The 19,984-nt window shown below is 38.6% G+C and overlaps 1 protein-coding gene across 6 annotated transcripts in view; it reads right to left on the minus strand.

The window, feature by feature from the left end:
- CRIM1 (cysteine rich transmembrane BMP regulator 1) overlaps positions 1-19,984 on the minus strand; it is a 190,456-nt gene that overhangs the window by 4,877 nt on the left and 165,595 nt on the right. For 4 of the 6 annotated variants that reach the window (XM_042445932.1, XM_042445936.1, XM_042445934.1 and 1 more), the window contains 6 exons: positions 19,601-19,722; positions 17,866-18,075; positions 8,528-8,743; positions 6,347-6,568; positions 2,026-2,220; positions 541-663 (listed from right to left, as the gene is read on the minus strand). In XM_042445932.1, coding sequence (XP_042301866.1) covers positions 541-663; positions 2,026-2,220; positions 6,347-6,568; positions 8,528-8,743; positions 17,866-18,075; positions 19,601-19,722 — 1,088 coding nt within the window. The remainder of the gene's footprint in view (positions 1-540; positions 664-2,025; positions 2,221-6,346; positions 6,569-8,527; positions 8,744-17,865; positions 18,076-19,600; positions 19,723-19,984) is intronic. The other 2 variants (XM_042445931.1, XM_042445933.1) reach the window with 2 other exon arrangements.

The raw sequence follows: 19,984 nt of genomic DNA on the forward strand, positions 1-19,984 counted from the left end.
ATAATCCTTCACTTGCCAATGCACATTCTGTGTCAAACATATAAAATCATTTTACACATTTACTCCTGGAACTTTGTTGCTGTTCTTGTTGTGTGCTTTCACGTCGTTTCCAATTTATGGTGATCCTAAGATGGATAATGGGATTTTCTTGGCAGAAGGGGTTTGCCACTGCCATCCTTTGAGGCTGAGTGAGCGTGACTTGGACAAAGTTATCCAGTGGATTTAATGGCTGAGAGTATTTGAACCCTATTCTCCAGTCATACTCCAATGCTCAAACTTCTGCTGGCTCCTATACTACATACTACAATAACCTCTACAAAGATACAAACTCATGTAATATTACAGCTTATGTATCCTTAACATAGATGATTGCTTGGCCTTATGTTGTGATCTTTTCAGTCATGTGAAAATCTATTTATTCCCCATGCTTTTAAAAGTTTTGCTGTTTTTTAAACAATCATTTTATGATTAAAAGAAAATGAACTTAACCTAAGCAATCTTTGATTCATAACAGTGGTATATAAGTGAAGTACAGTTTACCTCTATGGATATGAACAATATCATTTTCACTGGGCGTAGGCCAAACTGGTGCTTCCAGTTCATTATCTTCTCTATGATTTGTCTTCTCAATTGGAATGTTGGTAGGTTCAGGTACATACATTTCTATAAAACACAAATTCAAATAAACACTACTCCTAACAAGTCAAAGCCATAAAGCACTTATTCATATTTTTGTTTTGTATATATTTTTTCATACTATTAGGTATATGGAGAGCTAAAGAACTGTGATGTAGTGTGTGTCAGATTTTTTTTTTGGTATATTTGTTGTCTGGACTAACATAATTGGAGCCGATATTTAAAAAAGGACTCAGGAACCATTGTAAGATGTATTCTGCTGTATATGAACAGATGATGACGATCAAGGCATCTACATTGGATATTAAGAATAGATAAACAATAAGATGATAGCAAAGTAGTGGTATGAGTCACTCTTTGTGTCATTGCAATGATACACAAAGTTCAGAAAATGACAAGAACATCTGTGCTACAGTGCTATTGATAGGTAATTCTTTTTTCTGCATTTCAAAGAACACACAGTGAAACAGCACTGAGTAACATCAATTGCTTCTTGGGTAACTAGATTTTGACAAGATAATGGTGCCTAGAATTATGGAGCTATAGGAAGTTGCAACACACAGCCTTACTGATCTCCCTCAGGTCCACTGACTGCCAACCTTCCAACTGCACTGAATTGGGGACTGGAGATAAAGGACTTTCCCCAAGCCTGCCTGCACTGTAGAAAGAGGTGCCCTTCTGCACTGATGGAGGGTGGTGATTCAATGACCTAAAGAGCTGGAGTTTCCAGCTCTGTGTTGCAAAAAGCACTATGAGGCAAAGTGAACTTTACATAGTGTTAAACAAAAAATTAAGGTACTTCTAAGTAAAGCAATTTGTATGACTGAATATATTATTCTGAGAGAAAAGAAAAAAAATAGTTCATGCTCCAACTCAAAATATATGATATTATGAACTAAATTAAAACCTTTCACTTTTTTAGCTTAACAGATATTTGTTCTGTCACTCACTTTCCTCAACAGTTAGTGGCTGAAATGTAAGACAGTTAATGGAAAGTCCAAAGAGACAGTCTGGTTACCCTGTAGATGATGCAGAATATTTTCCTATATGAGACAAGTACAAAAAGTCCTAGTAAACTCTAAATATACAGTGAGCCCAAGCCATACGCAGGCTCCTTATAGGTGGCTTTCAACATACACTGAAGCTGCCTGGGAAATGGGTGCGCGCCCTGTGTGCGCATTGCTGCGTGGCAAGCACAAGCCCTATTATATCCAATGGGACTCGCAAATGGTGTGTGCAGCTGCGGGGCGAGCATGAGCCCCATTGGTATAATGGAACTTAAGCTTACGCGCCTTTTGCTTTACGTGCGCGGGGTGTCTGGAATGGATCCTCTGCGTAAAGCAAAGGCCCACTGTACTTATGAAGAAAGACTGTATGACTATAACTTACCTGGGCACATGGGACAGCAACTTCCCTCCACGTTAATAGGTTCTACACAAGGAAGCGGAGGACAACTAACTGTGGAGCAAAGGGTCTGACCCTGCAGACAATAGCAATGTGTGCAGCTGTCAATATCCCAGCGTTCTTCATCAGCATATGTTTTTCCATTGAAGTGACACACTGCCTTCTTTGATGCTATATCTTCTGTTGAAATAATATTGCCATTACTTGTATGTTAAAAAGCCATTTTGAATAATTGAGGGGGAAACATGATAATATGTTTTTATGTTTGGATACTGGTTTTTGCTTTGGTAGGCTGGCACACTAAATATTCTGGTAATGAAGGGAAGTATCTCCTTAATGCTAATGAAACCATTCCTTCACTGAATAAAAACGAGATCAAAACAAGTCCAAAGTCAGCTTCTCAATTGCCACCCTCAACTTTTTATATTATTGAACAATTATACTAAGTTTACATCTGTTCTAAAATGAATATTTTTGCATTGTGGTTAATATAGATTTCACTATAATGAACTAAGTGAAAAAAGAAGAAAAAGTTTTCTTGAAGCTCATACGATATCGTCATCCATCAATCTACATAAAGCTAAAAAGTACACTGTTCTTATTTCTATTTGTTTTCCAATAGATACAGAAAGAACTGGATATCCTTATCCCAATAAATTATTGTTCCAACATTAATTACAGTGGGGCTTCATTTTGTGTGTGATCCATTCTGGACCCCCCCCCCCCACGGGTACCAAAATCTGTGGGACCTCGTCCCATTGTCCCCAATGGCAGCACATGCACACAACCATGCCACAATTAGGGACAAGAGGACCTCAGGTAAGCCTCTGTTGTCTCCAATGGCAGTGTGTGCATGCAGTTGCGCTGCCTTTAGGGACAACTGGACTCCAGGTGAAGTCCTGTTGTCCCTAATGGTGGCACAGCTGCATGCACGCATCACTACCAGAGACAATGGGGGCTGTCCCTAATGGAAGTGCAGTCACGTGCACACACTGCCATTGGGCACAACAGGCAGTTTGGAGTTCATAGATGCTTAAATCTGCAGATGGCAAGTCCACAGATACCTGAGGGCCCACTATACAGTGGACCTTTGTTATACGCTGGGGTTTGGTTCCAAGATCCCATGTGTATAACAAAATCCGTGTATGCTCAAGTCCCATTAAATATAATGACATAGCAAAATGGTGTCCCTTATGAAAAATGGATAATCAAGGTAAATTTATACTTTTTTAGAACATTTTCAAACTGTGTATGCTTGAATCCGTGTATAAAAAATCCGTGTATAAGAAGGGCCTACTGTACTTTGAAAGATTCAGTGACTTAAGCATAAATGTATGACACTTTCTTTGTGTATGTGTGTATGTATGTATATACCTTCAAGTTGCCTGTCAAGTTGTGGTGACACCATGAACTTCATAGGGTTTTCTTAGACAAGAAATATTCAGAGGCAGTATGCCATTTCCTTCCTTTGAATTATAGCCAACAGCACCTTGCATTTGTTGGCAATCTCCCATCCAGGTAATAACCATAGTTGAACCTCCTTAGCTGCCAAGATTAGAAAGGTTCTGATTGCCTTTAGAGCAGGGGTAGGCAATCTTTTTGAGCCGGGGGCCAGGTTGCTGTCCCTCAGACAACTGGGGGGCCAAAGCCAAAAAATAAATAATTAAATAATTTTTTAAAAAATTAAATATATAAATAAACCAGGACAGATGTAGGACAAAATTTTCAAATGGAAGACACTTTTTTTAAAAAAAATGGAGGACACGTGAAAAAATTTGCTGATTTTTTTAAAAAATGTTAATATAAATGCATGTTTCTGAGGCTTCTATAGACAATTGCCCCCCCAAAGGCCCCGGCGGCAGGACTGGGCTGGGGCCAGTCCCAAGGCCTTGCCGGGCCGCATCCGGCCCGCGGGCCGCAGGTTGCCTACCCCTGCTTTAGAGCATCTAGGCCTAGGTTCCTAAAACTGGGATTTCCCTAACGTAAGGCCTAATTGTATACAATATTATTTTTTTAATTATTATTCCATCTTTTGTGCAAGGAGATTTATGTGGGGTACTTAATCCTCACTTTTACCCTTATACTGAAGGTTATATGAGCTTGCTTGCAATCTTCTGAGTTCTTTGGCACATGGATTTATCTTAGACCCACCACTGTCACAAGACTCTCTGGTGAAGACATATGAGAGGGTCTGCTGGTGACTGTTCCTTGATGGCATAGCCCCCCAGTATGGATCTTGCCAGTGAAGAAAGTTTTGAATAGTGAGGGATAGATTAGAAGCTACGTCTGGAGCCACCATCAAATTTGTCAATTTAAGCATCTAATTGTTATCTATGATGAGGAAGGCATAGTGATGAAACAGTGTGAGGATGTACAGTCACCTGAGCTGAAGCCCTTTTTAATGATCTGTAGAAGGGATAGGTGAATGGAGTACAAAGCAACAATTAAGGGGATCTCTACAGCAGGAGTAGGCAGCCTAATGCATTCCAAATTTGTTATACAGTCAGCCCTTCATATCTGCATACAACATTGGAGTGAATAGGGCAGGGCCATCCGTGGATGCTGAAATCCATGGATGGCAAGCCCATGGATGGCAATAGCTGACTGTATTACAATTTCCACAATCCATTACCATTAGTTATATTGGCTGCAGCTGATGGGACTTGCAGTTCAAAATCTCCAGATGGTACTTGGTAGTCTACTTCCTGGTCTAGACTTTTACCTTATATGGTTAAAAAATCCATTCAAAATCTAAGTGTGGTTTGCTGTACAGTACAAATTCCTCAATGGGCTGTTAACCAAGTTAGTGTTAACTGAGGCACTTACAAATAGGCCTCTGATCAGTCCCTTTGCACTTCAGTGTGATTGTGCCAATAACATACTTAACATTTTAAAATTAATTTAAGAAGCAATTATGCTTTGTCAGAAAATCGAAAAAGATTTCATCAGTTTTTCAGCAGAGAAGGCATCTCTTACTGACTGTAGAAAAGACAATATCTAATGAGAAAGCATGCCATGCTGCTGGCTCCCAAGCTGTTGTCTCCCTGTATCCACCAGCACTGTGCTCACAAGCCATTTTACTTATGCCAGTGCCATTGTGCTGCCACTGACACCTATACTGGAATAATTAACACTTGCCAAAATCCTCTCGGCCATAATTTTTCAGATATGATTCAGCAATTAAAACAGTAAAAAATTATCTGATTTTGTGGCTGAAAAAAGCTCCGAGTCTTCTTCCCTTCTAGTAATAACTAATAATACAAAACAATACATAATTTGTATCATTAGACATTATGGACCACAGGAAGAGAGAAGATGTAGTAGGTCTGGTGTCTCCATATAGCTGAAGCCTAAGTTCAACTGATAATACTAAAATAATTTAATTAAAAATTAATTTAAGTTCCATGATTCAATGGGATCAAATCATGACTAATACTGTCTGGACCCACTACAAAGACAATATGACCCCATTTTCTCTAGGTACTTTGGGGCTAAACAGACCACTCCTTTGGAGCGACCTACTGCTGTCCCTTTCAGCACCGGATCAGGGCCGTGCTCCTCATCCGGCCTTTAAAGGAATGGCAAAATGCCACCCCTTTTTGCACCGGGGAAAAGGCGCCTTTGCCGCTGCCGTGGCACTTTCCAGTCCTCCTTTTGGCATCATTTGGATGCAGCGGCAAAGGAGCACCATGACACCACCCGCTCTACAGTCAGGCATACAGCATGATGGCAGTGTCAGGGCTGTGTGTTGTGCAAACGCCACGTCCCCACTCTGCCCCAAGGCTGGCATATAATGCTGGTCTGTACAGTCTCTTAGTCAACCTCATTTTAAGGACAGTGGCAGTAATACCCTTCCAAACTTATGAAACAGATTATCAATGTCATGCCAACATCATATATGAACAGCACAAAAGCTAACTAGAAACAAAAGAATTTGCAAAACAATTGTGAATCTAAAAATGATATCACAGTTCAGCAGCAATACTATGAGACTTCAGAAATAAAGCATAAAATATGACATCACAATATTGGTTGTGACTGAAAAAACCCTCTCTGTGTCATATCCCTCTTTCCCCTTTTGAGCAACTAGATATATCCCATGCTTCTCTCAAAAGTGGGATTCAGGGAGACTTATACTTATATTAGACAAAAGAAGAATATAATTTAAAAATCAGAACAGGATCAATTATTAACAGAGAACTAAATTCAAATCACAATTTAAAACATTAAAAAATACTGTACTGGCTAAGATTTTACTGCTAAGATTTTAATATACTGCTGAGATTTTCAGGCCATAAATACTTACCTATACAGTAAGGACAACACTGTCCTTTTCTTAAAACAGGCCTGTCACAGGAAACTGGTGGACAAGACTCAGAGTAGCAGCTGATCCCTCCATTCAGGCAAATACAACTGGTACAAACATTGGGTTTCCAGGATTCAGCAGTAAGGAAAATATCACCATCATCATTTTTGCAGTAATTGGGTGCACTTTCATTGCTTGACATGGAAGGCTGAGCAGGTTCCTCTAGAAATATATAACCATGCAGGTAAGCAATCAGGCAGCAAAATATTTGCAGTATGAAAATGCTCTTCAGCACTTTGTGAAACTGAGTTTGGTAAACTAAACTAAACCTATATCCACATTGTTAATGGAAACATGGTTATCCTTTATAATGTAACAAGTATTTTAAATGTTCATGACATGATATGCAGATCAAGGTTTTTGGAATTTTGTCATTTTCCAAATACACTTACAGTACAGCTGTACTATTCAGGCATTCTGCAAGTGTGGAGAATAAACATACAAGCGATGTGTGTGTGCTAGTCCCATTCATCACCTTGTGCCCCTCTTCCTCCTGCAGAGATGTAAATTGTCACTTACTTCATTTTTGCATGGAAGCATGAAAACATTTCAGAGTTTTCTCACCACTGTGGAAGACCAAGACTTTTTAGTGCACTTTTTATGGTTTTTAGCATTAGAGAATTTTTTAAATCAGTATTTAACAAAGGTCTCTTTTGTTCAAAATACATGTTTATTATTGCTGCTACTGAAGGAACCAAGTGCTGGTTAAAACTATCACTGATAGAAGAATGTACAGAACTGAAAATGTTGCAATAGTTGCCAATTTTCTTGTCAACTATGAGAAAATTTCTGAATATTCATTACACCTGTATCCTCATGTGGAGAGCTACTTTCTGAAGAGGATCACCTTCTCTATATACAAAGACTCACCATACAATTCCACATGCTTATTTTACAGTGTTCTGAATTGCACAGGCAGACTCCATAGACAGAAGAGGTTCTTCTTCGGAAAGATACAATTTGATTGATCCAGAGGAACTCTTTTCTGAAACTTTGCAGAGGGAAATGAAGTTGGGGAAGAGCTACAAGTTGTAGTCAACGAAGTAAGGTAATGGAGATACTACAGATGAGGAAAAGATGTCCACACTTTTGTTTAGTGCTTTAAAAAAAATTCTTCCAAAGCTGTTTTTCTTAGATATTTCTGCACTGAAACACCTGTAATGCTGCAACATTAGCTCTCCTGGCTACACATGCTTGGAATGGTAGGACAAAGCCATCTGGAGGTTTTCAGAAATCCTTCTAAACCATAATTAAAGCCCATCTCATTCACCTAAATCATTGTGGTGAGGGAGCCCATACATGTTGGCTCCCAGTTTGTTAACCGCAGTTAAGTGGGATCAGCAATACATCCGATTAATAATCTACTTCTTCTACCTATGGTACGGCTGTTCTTCAATTTATGACTCATTTCCTGTATGGAGCTCTGATTTTCCTTTTAGCTGTCATTCACACTTGTTGTATTCTAGTCGTTTCAAATCTTTCTTCTCATTCTTTACTCATTCAGTAAGGGCTATTCGACAGTGAACACACTCCCTCGGAGAGTGATGGTTTCCCTCCTTGGAAATCTTTAAGCAGAGGCTGGATGACCATCTGTCAGGGATGCTTTGATTGAGAGTTCCTGCATGGCAGGGGGTTGGATTGGATGGCCCTCGTGGTCTCTTCCAACTCTACGATTCTATGATTTTATGATTCTATATTAACAACTAAAAAGATTTTTGGTCAGTAATGTTCTGTTTAGTTTGTTTCCTTAATAAGAAAGCCAAGCAATATCCCAGGACAGTATCTGCACTGAGAAAACAAGCAGCCTTGAAGTCTTATTTATTTATTTATTTATTTATTTATTTATTCATTCATTCATTCATTCAAGCAGGTTTTTAATACATAATTGTGGCAGAGAGGCTTTTATATGAGGCATATACTCTAGTTATGTTTTTAACTTTTGTATGTTTATGTAATTTATACTGTTTTTAGCTAGTTGATTTTAATATTTTTTTTTAAATTACTGTGAAGTTTTAAAATAGTTTTATTTGTGAGCTGCCTTGGGTCCCTTTCTGGGAGAAAGGTGGCATAGAAGTCAAATAAAATCAATAAATACATTGAAATCTGTTAAATAATACTAACCTGGACACTGTGGACAGCACGAATCCTGAGTACGGGTGGGATTTCTACAAAGGAGAGGTGGGCAGACTTCTGTCTCACACAAAACTCGTGCATTATGACATGTACACTGTGTGCAAGAATCAATATTCCACATATCTCCTTCCACAAAATACTCTCCTCCTGGAACGTAGCAGATGGTTGGACCACTGAGTTCTGGTTTCTCCACAATGGATTCATCTGTGAAAAAATAAAAATAAAATGTAACAAAAATTGCATTGTTTTCTATTAAATAACAATGCTTTTTAAAACAAACCCTGAGTTTTAAAAAATATTTTTGCATGTGGATACATGCAGGCATGTACAACATCCACCTTCCATGGTTCACTCATGTTCGTGTGGGGTTGAACATTCATTTTTGCCCCTGCCACCCTGGAGGGCCACACTACCATGCCTGCAAGTAATATCAAGTAATTTCTGGTTTTATTTTCAGCTGATTTTTAAGATTTTGGAACAGTTTTTAGGTAGGGGGATAAATAACTGCACCTTGCATTGGTTTTAAGTCATTTGAGGGTGTTCTTTGGGTAATGAATAGCCCAATTTTTAAAAAAGCATCTGGGTACATCAGGGGCTACAAGGTGTGGACTCTCAGGATATATACAGTTTGTTGCCTGCACTGTCTCTATTGCTACTTTAGTGTGATCAAAGCAGGGAATCGGGGATAGGTGGCTTGATTCTCAGGGACTCACACTAAATTCTTTGAGACAGTGTAAATTGACTATACAGGCCTAAATATTCTAAAGGAATCAGATTCTGTCTCATTGTGGATGGGAGACCACCAAAGAATACCAGGTGTTGTAGGCTGTATTTCAGAGGAAAATTCCTTGCCTAAGAAAGCCCTATCAATCTCATGAGGTCACCATAAGTTGACAGGAGACTTGACGGTACACACATACAAATTTGAATGCAATAATCAAAATGACTGAAGGTCATATATGGTTCAGCTTTCCTTAATCGGAACTTTGTACAGGAGGATATCATTTATCTTTATATGTAAAGTGCTCTATTTGTCTCCCCAGGATCCATATGACATATAAGTCTCTCTTCTCCACTCCATCATGCTATTCATTTTGCTAGTTCACGGTAACTACACATAAAGAAACTGCAAAATGATTAGCTATGTTTAACATGTAGTCATGCACCGTGTTAAAATCATGAATGCGATAGAAAGGAGTTAATAAGAAAAAGTGAAAAAGTATCTCCTACTAGAGGCCTTGGCCAGAGGAAAAATGAATTGTATGTTAGCTAGCTGTTAACAGTTGCTAAGAGATAATTTTGGGAAAGCCAGGATTCACCCTTATATATAGGGAGAAGAAATCCAACTTAACAAACACTCCAATGTGTAGAATGTAGGGTAAGAGCCAGTGTAATGTAGTCCTTTGAGCGTTGGACTATGACTTTGGAGATCAGGGTTTGATTCCCTACTGGAGCAGAAAAACCCACTGGGTGACCCTGGGCAAGTCAAACTCTCTCAGCCTCAGAAGATGGCAATGGCAAACCCTCTGTGAAGAAACTTTGCAAGAAAATCCTATGATAGGGTTGCCTTAGGGATGGAGGCACACAACAACAAGAATATAGGGCAACTGTATCTGTCAAATTGAGTAGATAGGTAGAATACTAGACATTCTGTCTTTGCTCCTCTTGTATGAATGTTGCTAGAGTTCCCCCTTTGCATTCCTCCAGAAGAATTAGATGTGGTTCCATAGTCCTGCAAAGTTGGTTGTTGCTTGGGGAATGCAAAATGCTGTGCAAAAGAAGGCAACTTTCTCTTTGGAAGCTGTGCATCTTGGTAAGAACTGATAGATCCTGCTCTCTACTTAAGCAGAGAGAAGACATATTCCATTGGTCCTTTTTCTGACTCCTCTGGCACTGTCTTCTTTATAATAATCAAAACCAATCCGCCAATCTGTGCAAAATCTGGCAGAGTGTGCTATAAAATGGGGTGTGCTGTTGTATTAAATTGGTTACTATAATACTATTACAGTTCAGGTCTTACAGAGATGTTTAAGTTTTAGAGTTTTGTATCAAAGAATTGCTGGTGGTTCAAAAAAAGAGGTAATTGCTTGACTCAAGAATGCACAGATGTTTGTGGGAGAATCTCAGGGCAATCTAATGGGAAAAGAAAAGAAAAAACAGAAACGAAAAGTATACGAGAGGTGCTGTGCAAATGAGGCAAATAAGGTGAGGGGAGGTAGGTATGTTTTAATTTGTAAACAAATCAAGGTAAAGCTCATGAAACTATAGAGTGGGGCACTGTTAACTTTATGCTTGTGATTGTGTATGATGGTAGTACTGTCCACATACATACTACTGTGAACTTCTCCGGTTACGGAAATAAAGATTTTATTGTTTGAATACAGATTACTGATCTACTCAGCTGTGGAGAGTGGACAGTTTCTGACATGCAGTCATTCACAATGACTTTTTTCATTTCATTTGTTTGTGGTGCATGTGTGTGTGAAGGACAATACAATAATGTGACTACTCGGAAGTGGAGACTCAGAGACTGGCTGACTACATAATCAAGACTAGTCAAGAGGACCACGGACAATAAATATTTCAGCTCTCAGACTAATTTATTGAGGGTTCTTAACTTCTTCAACTTAGTGACCTTGGAAGTATTTTAAAGGGAAGAAGGCTCGACAGTGGCATTCATCTTGTTATTAATTTTGCTGACTGCAGGTACATTTTTAAAAAACATTGAAAACACAGAATGCACTGATGATGGAGGTATCATGGACAACTAAACCTATATCCTCATGTCCTGCTGTTGTCAAAGTGGGAAAGCTGCCAGTTACTGTGCAGACCAGTGATGAGAAGTATGCAGGTAGCTGTGCAGTTGATTAGTCAAGTGGTAACAGGGAGATGCTGAAAACTCAGAAGCCAAAGGGGTGGGGCAATTCAGGTATCAAAGATAAGGGTACAGCCAGGGACAGGGAAGGGGCAGAAGGAAGTGCTCAGACTGTGACGAGCTGATTTGTCTCAGCCTTGGAAGACTGCTTCAGAAAAAGGGAAGGGAAGAGAATAAGGGAGAGCCAGCAATCCACCCAGCTTGAAAAGGTTTTATCAGAGAGAGGGGGAGGAGGTAAAGGAAGGTTCTTCAGCAGGCTGTCCCATAAATTTTTAGCTTCCACTCATAAGCACCAGCTTGCCTTACTCTTTCACCCTGATAGAAGTACTCCACAGCTGGAGAAGACTCCTCTATTTATTAAAAACTCCCCTCTGCCATACCTGTTAAGACTCTGCAGTCCAGTCAGGAAGGATGTTGGTACCAATAACACTGGATAACAAACGTGGCTACTCCAGTTATTGTATGTTCTCTATATCATAATTCTGCACACTCACCCTCTTCAACAGGCTTGACCAGAAAGATGTGAGAACAGGGTAGAACCTGATCATGCCCTTGCCATGTCCTTCTCCTGGCACTTGGTCCTGGTACAACCTGAAGACTGCTAGTACTGAAGGAGGGGAGAGTTTGGAAATCCTAATCACTATCCTGACACTGTGAGTGAGTGAAGGGTGGAAAATCTGGACTTTTTGAGTATATAATGGTTTGGGATTAATAAACACCAGTGGAGTGGAATTCTTGGTTGTGTCTTATTGCTAAGCCTTGGAGTGCTAAGACTATGATGGAGGAGGCAGGAGACATCACATTAAGCTAATAACAACAACTGCATTAAAGTAATAACAACAATGAATTAAAGCAGGAAACAATATGATTACCATGAAACCAACAGCAAAAATAATACATGAAATACAGCACAATTATAAGAAATACAATATATCAAGCTCCCCTGCGCGCCCCCCCCCCCCCATCTTTTACATTTTTCTAGTTTTTTATACTCTACAAATGTGTTGGCTTACACCTCCCATCCCCAGCCAGCATGTTTTTCATGCTTGATGGCACCCAGATTTTGACACATTTGAGAAATGCCAGATTAGGCCAGAATATAATCCATTTGATCATATGAACTCCATATTTCTCTCTTTTGCTTTGTTTATTTTGAGCAGTGGTGATGGCTACCAAATGCTACTCTTCCCAAGAATATTTCAAAGGAAGCTATTATCAGGGCTCACTCAAGACATTTTTTTTTCTGTCTGAAGTGTAGAGCAAATGACACACCTAAAATTCACTGAAATCAAGGAGTGTCATATCCAAAGCCAGAAAAGGTGTTTTGACAGATAAGGCAGAGAATATTCCCCAAACCTCTTCCCAATACAGTTGGCCCTCCATATCCATGGATTTTTTATCCATGGATTCAAGCATTCACAGCTTGAAAATATTCCAAAATATATAAATTCCAATAAGCAAACCTTGACTTTGCATTTTATATATGGGATGCCAATTGCATTTAATGGTATTTTGATATCCACTGTGGGGTGCAACCAAACCCCAGTGTATACCAAGGGCCCACTGTATAATATGGTATTATGGCCCTCAGTATCCATGGATCTTTTTATCCATTGATTCAAACGTTCATGAATTGGAAATATTCAAAAAATATATACATTCCAAAAGCAAACCTTGTTTTTGCCATTCTATATAAGGGACACCATTTTACTATGCAACTGTATTTAATGGGACTTGACTATCCATGGAGTTTGTTATCCATGAGGGTCCTGGAACCAAACCCCAGTGGATACCAAGGGTCTACTGTAATATATACAATAGTAAATTAAATAACTAACATTTTATTATCCTTTCCTGTCACATGAAATTAGTTTCCTGGACAATTAAAAATGATACCTCACTTGATGAGATGATTGCTAGTAACACAACTGGCAATTGCTGTACTTTCAAGAGCCTAAAGCAGATGAGAAGGCCTGGAAATCTGCTAGTATATTTTAGGTATACATATCCTGCAGAGCTATTGTAAATTGTATTTTTCTACATTAAAAATATTGTGTTACATAAGAAGGAAACACATCGTTATGGGATATCTTTGCAAAATGATGTCTTAAAATGTGTGCTTACTTAATATAACATTTAAGAAATTGTACGATTTGGGGGAATATACTTCGAGGTAACAGGAAGTAAAAAGAGAAACTGATATACTGTATATAAAAAAAGAGAATATTGAAATGTATGGGTACTGTATAGTGTTTGGGAATTGTTTTTAAAGTGACTTTGGAAGTACTGATCTGTGAACTTCAATATATTTTCTGATACTATGTAGTAACCGGAAGCTTTTTTTTATTGTTTTTGTATATAAAATGTTTTTATAAATAAAAAAATAAAAAAGTGTGCTTACTAAACTAAGGAAAGAAACAATTCAGTTTCTTAATATATCAATGCTAGATCACACTTATTAAAGGGAAATAGAAAACTTATTATGTAGTTTTTTACTTTGGAATCAAAACCAGAATCAGCTAATAACAAGCAATGGTGACATGTCACTTTTTGGAAATCCCATAGCTTCTTTAAAAAGTTAATATTTCACCAATGAATTAAAATCAACAATTACTACAACCAATAAGGCAAGTTCCCAGTTTTAACATCAATGAATTAATTCCACCATTTCCGATGAATAATGTAAATGAATTAATTTGTAAACCTTATTATCCAAGTGCTGCTTCTAACAACTCAAACGAGGGCAGATCTGAATGAAGGCTTCAGGAAAAAGTCAGGAGAGTTGCTATAAGGTTTCAGGTTTCATTTAAACATGGGGCGTAGCTGTTAGGAATAATAGCAATGCAACTGTATGACCTCGGTTGCTTCCTCTTTTTGTTTAGACTATTGATCTCCTAACCAAGAGAAAAATGCTGCCAGTATGTCTGTTCAAGATCCAGCCTCTCTCTCATCATACTTTCCATTGCCTTGGACACTAGTCCAAGGCAGTATAAGACTGACAAGCTAAAGGCATACAGCAGATTTCTTACGTATATCTGACTGTTGTAAAATAGATCACATATAAGTATAACGGTCATGTTTCTTAAGCAATGTACATTTTCTCCTAATTTACCAAGCTGCTTCCTTTTACTTTCTTCCTTTATAAAACTCAAAGCATAGAAAAATTATTTTTTCAACTGAAACATCCCATCTCATAGCAACCTTGACCAGTGATCATGCTGTAATAAGGGGGGAAGCAGGTGGATTCTTAATGCTAACAACTCAAAACAAGGTAGACAAAACTAGACACACTCAATGTACAGAAATACCTCAGTTAACAATGCCCCCCAGCCCCTTCCTTTTCTTTCTTGTCCTCTGTCTAGGTTAGGTGTGGGCAAAGTACAGGCTGCAGGACACATGCAGCTACAAGGGTAAACTGTTTTGCTTCAAATGCCCACAAATGACCTCCAGGAAGTAGGGGAAAGCATTTCTACCATGTTTGGAGGCCAATGCATCTCCTAGACATTTTAAAAAAAATCCTCTCCAAAATGCCCACTAGGAGGTGTGGGAGGCCCCTCCACCAGGTTTTGGTGACCTCCTGGACTGCTGTAGGCCCCAGAGAAGCCTTTTTTGAAACAGAAAGTGAACAAGAAATGACCTCCACTGACTTCTTGATGTTAAAAAATGCTTCTTCTGGGCCAAAAAATGGCCCAGGGGAAGCTCCAAAAACATGAAGAAAATATCACCTAAATGAAATTTTTTTGGGGAAAAAACCTTTAATTTTTTTTGTAGACGTGGGTGCAGTGGGAAAGGTGCAGCTTTCCAAGTTAGCACGAGGGACCAATGTTGTTGAGGTATGGATGTTCAGATGTGGCAGAGAAGCTAATGGACGCTCACTGCTCTTAACCAGGAATTGGTTGCAGCTGTGGATCCAGACAGCAGGTGATCATCCAAGGCCGCAGAGTGTGCCAGAGAGCACATAGCACTTACGTAAATACGCTGTGTCATCTGGAATGGAGGACAGTAAACCAGGTAACACAGGAAATTGTACAGGAAGGGGTTGAGCTAGATTGCCACATGGCAAAAGTGTATATAAGCTCTAATCACCTTTGTACAGTGTGGGTTTGTAGTAGGAGGAGTTTGTCTGTGTAGCTTTGTTCTTGCGTGTATGTAAGGATCGAAATGTTTTTGTTTACTTATGCAAGACATATCTGACCAGGTTATTTCATGTGCATATGGTTAGTTTGGGATAAAGGTCTACTAAAATATGTTGAACTAGTCTTCTTCTTCTTCTTCTTCTTCTTTTGGTGTAGGAACCAACACTTTTCATATTATTTCTGCTTCTGGCACCAAATTCTTTGTTAAAGAAGTAATGCTCATGAACATTTCTACTTCATTAACTGAGGTTTACCTGTACTTCAAAACATTACAACATAATTTTAATGTACATCTGGGATTTCTGCTGAGATGCAGTGGAGACACTTGAAACAGAGTAGTTTGGAAGGATGATTGTTTTGCCACATCAGACAGAACTGTCTACATGGAGTATGAAATATGAAGTATATATGGAAAGAAAAAATATTTATAATGGCAATAAATTGCATTTTAAAAATGAATAGATTAGCAGCAACAGGACAAGAATATGGAAAGCTTTATACTGTAGACAATATCCAAAACATGGATGATTTTATTCTCCTTAAGAAAAGGAAACAAATCAAAACTGGCCTAAACACATCTCCTTTTTGTGCATGCAACATGGTACTGCTTTCATTTATGTAATATCCCACATTTCTCCTTAATGGGATTAAATAGCTAATAATGTTCTCGAAAACGTATGAGCCAACATGTCAATTTTGCAAAACAGGTGAAAACTGTTAGGTTCAGGATAAATAATATTAATGCTAGCTGTTTATTTAAACCAGGGATGCAAATAATGGGGCTCCCCAGATTTTCTTGGGCTGCAGCTCTCAGCAGCTCTACCTGCCAAATCATTAAAAGGCATGCTGGGAATTGCAATTCAATTCCTACCTTTAATTTAAACAGCTATATATGGAATTATATGAAAGACTCTTACACTTTGGATTGCCAAGAAAATAGCTCAGGCATTGACGGGACTGTCTGTTTATAGACAGCTTGGAAGTAAGGTATGGCAAATAGTTACACACTAATTTGAGTGTTAATGAGTATACAATATTACCTGTGCATTGTCTACTACAATGCTACTTATAGAGATAATGATGACTCCCCCCCCCCCCCCCGAAGTAACTGCAAGTAATATAATACAAGTTCCTACACATTTATGGCTTTGACCTTTGTGGCTTTGATTATACTCTCTAGGAATCTCTAGGACTCCAGGGTGACTCTATGGTCAACATCTGCCAGAAGTCATACTGAAGGACTAGGGGTTCCTAAAGAGGCATTCTCTCAGGAAAAAACAAACAAAAAAAAAACAACAGTGTTTATCTGTGGTTTTTCCACTTTCATGGGGGTCCTGCATCCCTAACTCCAGCAAATGTGGATGGCCCGCTGTGTGTTCAATGTAATTATGAATATTTCCTTGTTCTCTCTCTCGCTCGCTGTTAATAAATTCCTTATTGAGACATTCTGAGTAGACCACCCTTTTTCTTATTTTTTAATGTGAATTATTTTTCCAAAAAAGTAACAAGTACAGTAACATGCTAGGTGCTTTCCTGTAGTGTTAATAGTAATGAGCTACCAGGGATGGAGTTGTGGACACTCAGTAAAGAGTTACACACACAATTTCTTTTTAAAGTAACTTCCCTAGCTTTACATGTTCAATTAGTATTACCATATATAACCATGTACAAGTTGACCTCATGTATAAATCAAGGGAAGGTTTTAGAGCCAAAATCATGGATTTTGATAAGTCGAGGGTAGAATTTAGGAGACAGGTTTTACGATTAGCTTCAAAGTGAAAGTGGAGGGGGAAAAAAAGAGAAGCTTGGTTTTCAGAGGAAATGCAAAGAGGATGAGAAGCAAAGTTTTGGAGATTGGCTTGAAAGTGGAGGGGAAATGGGGAAATGGAAAGAGGAGGAAAGGTTTGGAGATCGGCTTGAAAGTGGAAGGGAAATGGGGAAAAGCAAAGAAGAGGAGGAAATGTTTGGAGATAGGATTGAGAAGGGAATTACTACATGCACACTCACACTCGTGCTTTGCAGCTCTTTCAGCAATTACTGCCAAGGCATGGAGAGTGGGGCATCGGGGCTGCTTTTTAAAGGAGCTTTATGAGCAATATTATTGTTTGTTGGTGTTGTTAACTGTCCTCCACTCGATCTCAACCCATGGTGACTTTATTGACTTGTATATAATTCGACCCCAGATTTTAGGGTCAATTTTTGGGCATAAATTTCTTGACTTGTAGTCAAGTATATACGGTAAGTTTTGAAAGAAAGGAAGTGAGACACATAGATGAAAATCAATATGTTCTTAACAACACAATACAGAACAGTACCTGGACATGATGGACAACACTGTCCTGGATGTATGGTGGGATTACCACAGTTTGGTACAGAGCAGGTGATCAAAGCACACATCTCCCGTCCATTATGACAGTAACACTCACGACAACCATCATGCCAACTTTCCTCATTTTCATGACGGTGCCCATCCACAGACAAGCAAGAACCTGCCTTAGCTGGTGGCATTATAGAAGCTGGTAACTCTGTATACAATTAAAAAAACGATTCAGTGCCTTAGTACCACATTAATCACAAGGCATTCATTTTAATAGCTAAACAATACAGCCATACTGATAGGCACTTTATATACATCATGGGTAGATTCTGTACACCATGTATTCACTGGAATGCACCATCATCCCTCACCACTGACGATATTGGCTAGAGCTACTGGGAATTATAGATCAGTAACGTCTGGACTGTAGCCCAATTCCATTCCTGCTGCAGACATGACACACATTTTTAAGATAAACCACTGCAGCTACAGGGTGTTGTCACTGTCAGGGAAGCAGTCTAGTGAGTACTTTAAGCAGACAACAAAAGCTCAGGCAATATAGTGTCCTTGGACAGCACTGAGTGCAGCAGCTTGCAACTCTCCCTTTCACTATTGAAAACATTTGCAGTATTTTTTGTACAAATTGAGGGGATTCATAAACTTATTAAGTAGATAAGGGGTAAATGTTGGGATAGAGGATTATTTTGTAAATATAAATATACCAAATAATTTAATTGTACTTTATAAATAACTGACTTTATGTTGTTAAAACTATTAAAATAAGTTTATGTTAGATAATAATTTAAGCATTTCACATACACTCGTCCCTTCACATTTGCTGCGGTTAAGGGCATAGGATCCCAGTGAATGTGGAAAAATTACAAACAAAAACACTATGTTTTTACCTGAAAGAAAATCTCTCTAGGAATCCCTAGGTCCTCCAGTGCAACCCTGCGGTCAACACCTGCCAGACATTGATCACAGTTACAAATGCTTAGTGGAGTGTTCTCTTTTAAGAATCTCTAGGATATTCAGTGTGACTTTTAGTTAAAGTTGACCAAAGAGTTGTGCTGGAGGACCTAGATATTCCTAGAGAGAACATATTAATCTGTGAATAATCAAATCCACAAAAGTCAAAGCCGCCTATATGGAAGGACGAGAGTATTTACAATTCCCTTCAAATCTCACTCTTCCCCTGAAAAACCATGTGGGAAGCAGAGAAGGGATTTTCCATTGATAAAAGTACAGAAGTAAAGAAGCTAGTCATTATAAATTTTGGACCATTCTTCAAATGACATTTTAAATTAAAATACATCCATATATAAATTAATGTTTCTCAGCACATCTGTAATATACTACTGCTTGCAAATTACATTTAGGTAAACTCTTTACAGAATAAGATGATATACAGTTATTTTTATGGACTAGGACTAGATGGGATAGCCATCTTGCCCATCCTGAGAATGACAATGGAATGGAACACATCTTGCCTTGGAAAGCCATACACTTCCAAGGCCCATGATACATTTCATAAAACCATGCATTTATTTAATGCAAACCTCACAAATATATATATGAGAGAACAACTACGGTAACAATGCATACACATAAAATATATACAAATGTACTTTCATTCCTGAACAAATACATACAAAATAAATATCATTTTCCATGTGACAAGAAAATATAGTCTTCTGAAACATAAAACAGGAACGAGACTGACATCTCCCTACCGGAACATTTGCAGATAAGACATCCTTGGTTATCTTTCTGGAATCCCATTGGACAGGTCTTACCACATAAAAGTTCTGGGCATTTATTACAACGACAGATTTCACATCCGTGCTTGTTCTTCCTGTAAAATAATTTGTGGAAAGTTTGATTCCCCCCACTTAAGTTTAAGCATAATTTCTAATCAATATAATTCTTTGTCTGGCATGAATCAATACACAACTATCTTTGTAATATCTATGTATTTTCACTGAGAAAGTGTTATCTTGGGTGCTTTCTGCACCGGCATTTGGGACGTCCAGAGGACGTCCTATTTTAAAAAAGGGGCGTCTCTTATAGACGCCCCTGTGCCTAATACGGACTCCGTCCGTACAAGATGGCGCCGG

The sequence above is a fragment of the Sceloporus undulatus genome, chromosome 1 (genome assembly GCF_019175285.1).
Source record: "Sceloporus undulatus isolate JIND9_A2432 ecotype Alabama chromosome 1, SceUnd_v1.1, whole genome shotgun sequence".
NCBI lineage: Eukaryota > Metazoa > Chordata > Lepidosauria > Squamata > Phrynosomatidae > Sceloporus > Sceloporus undulatus.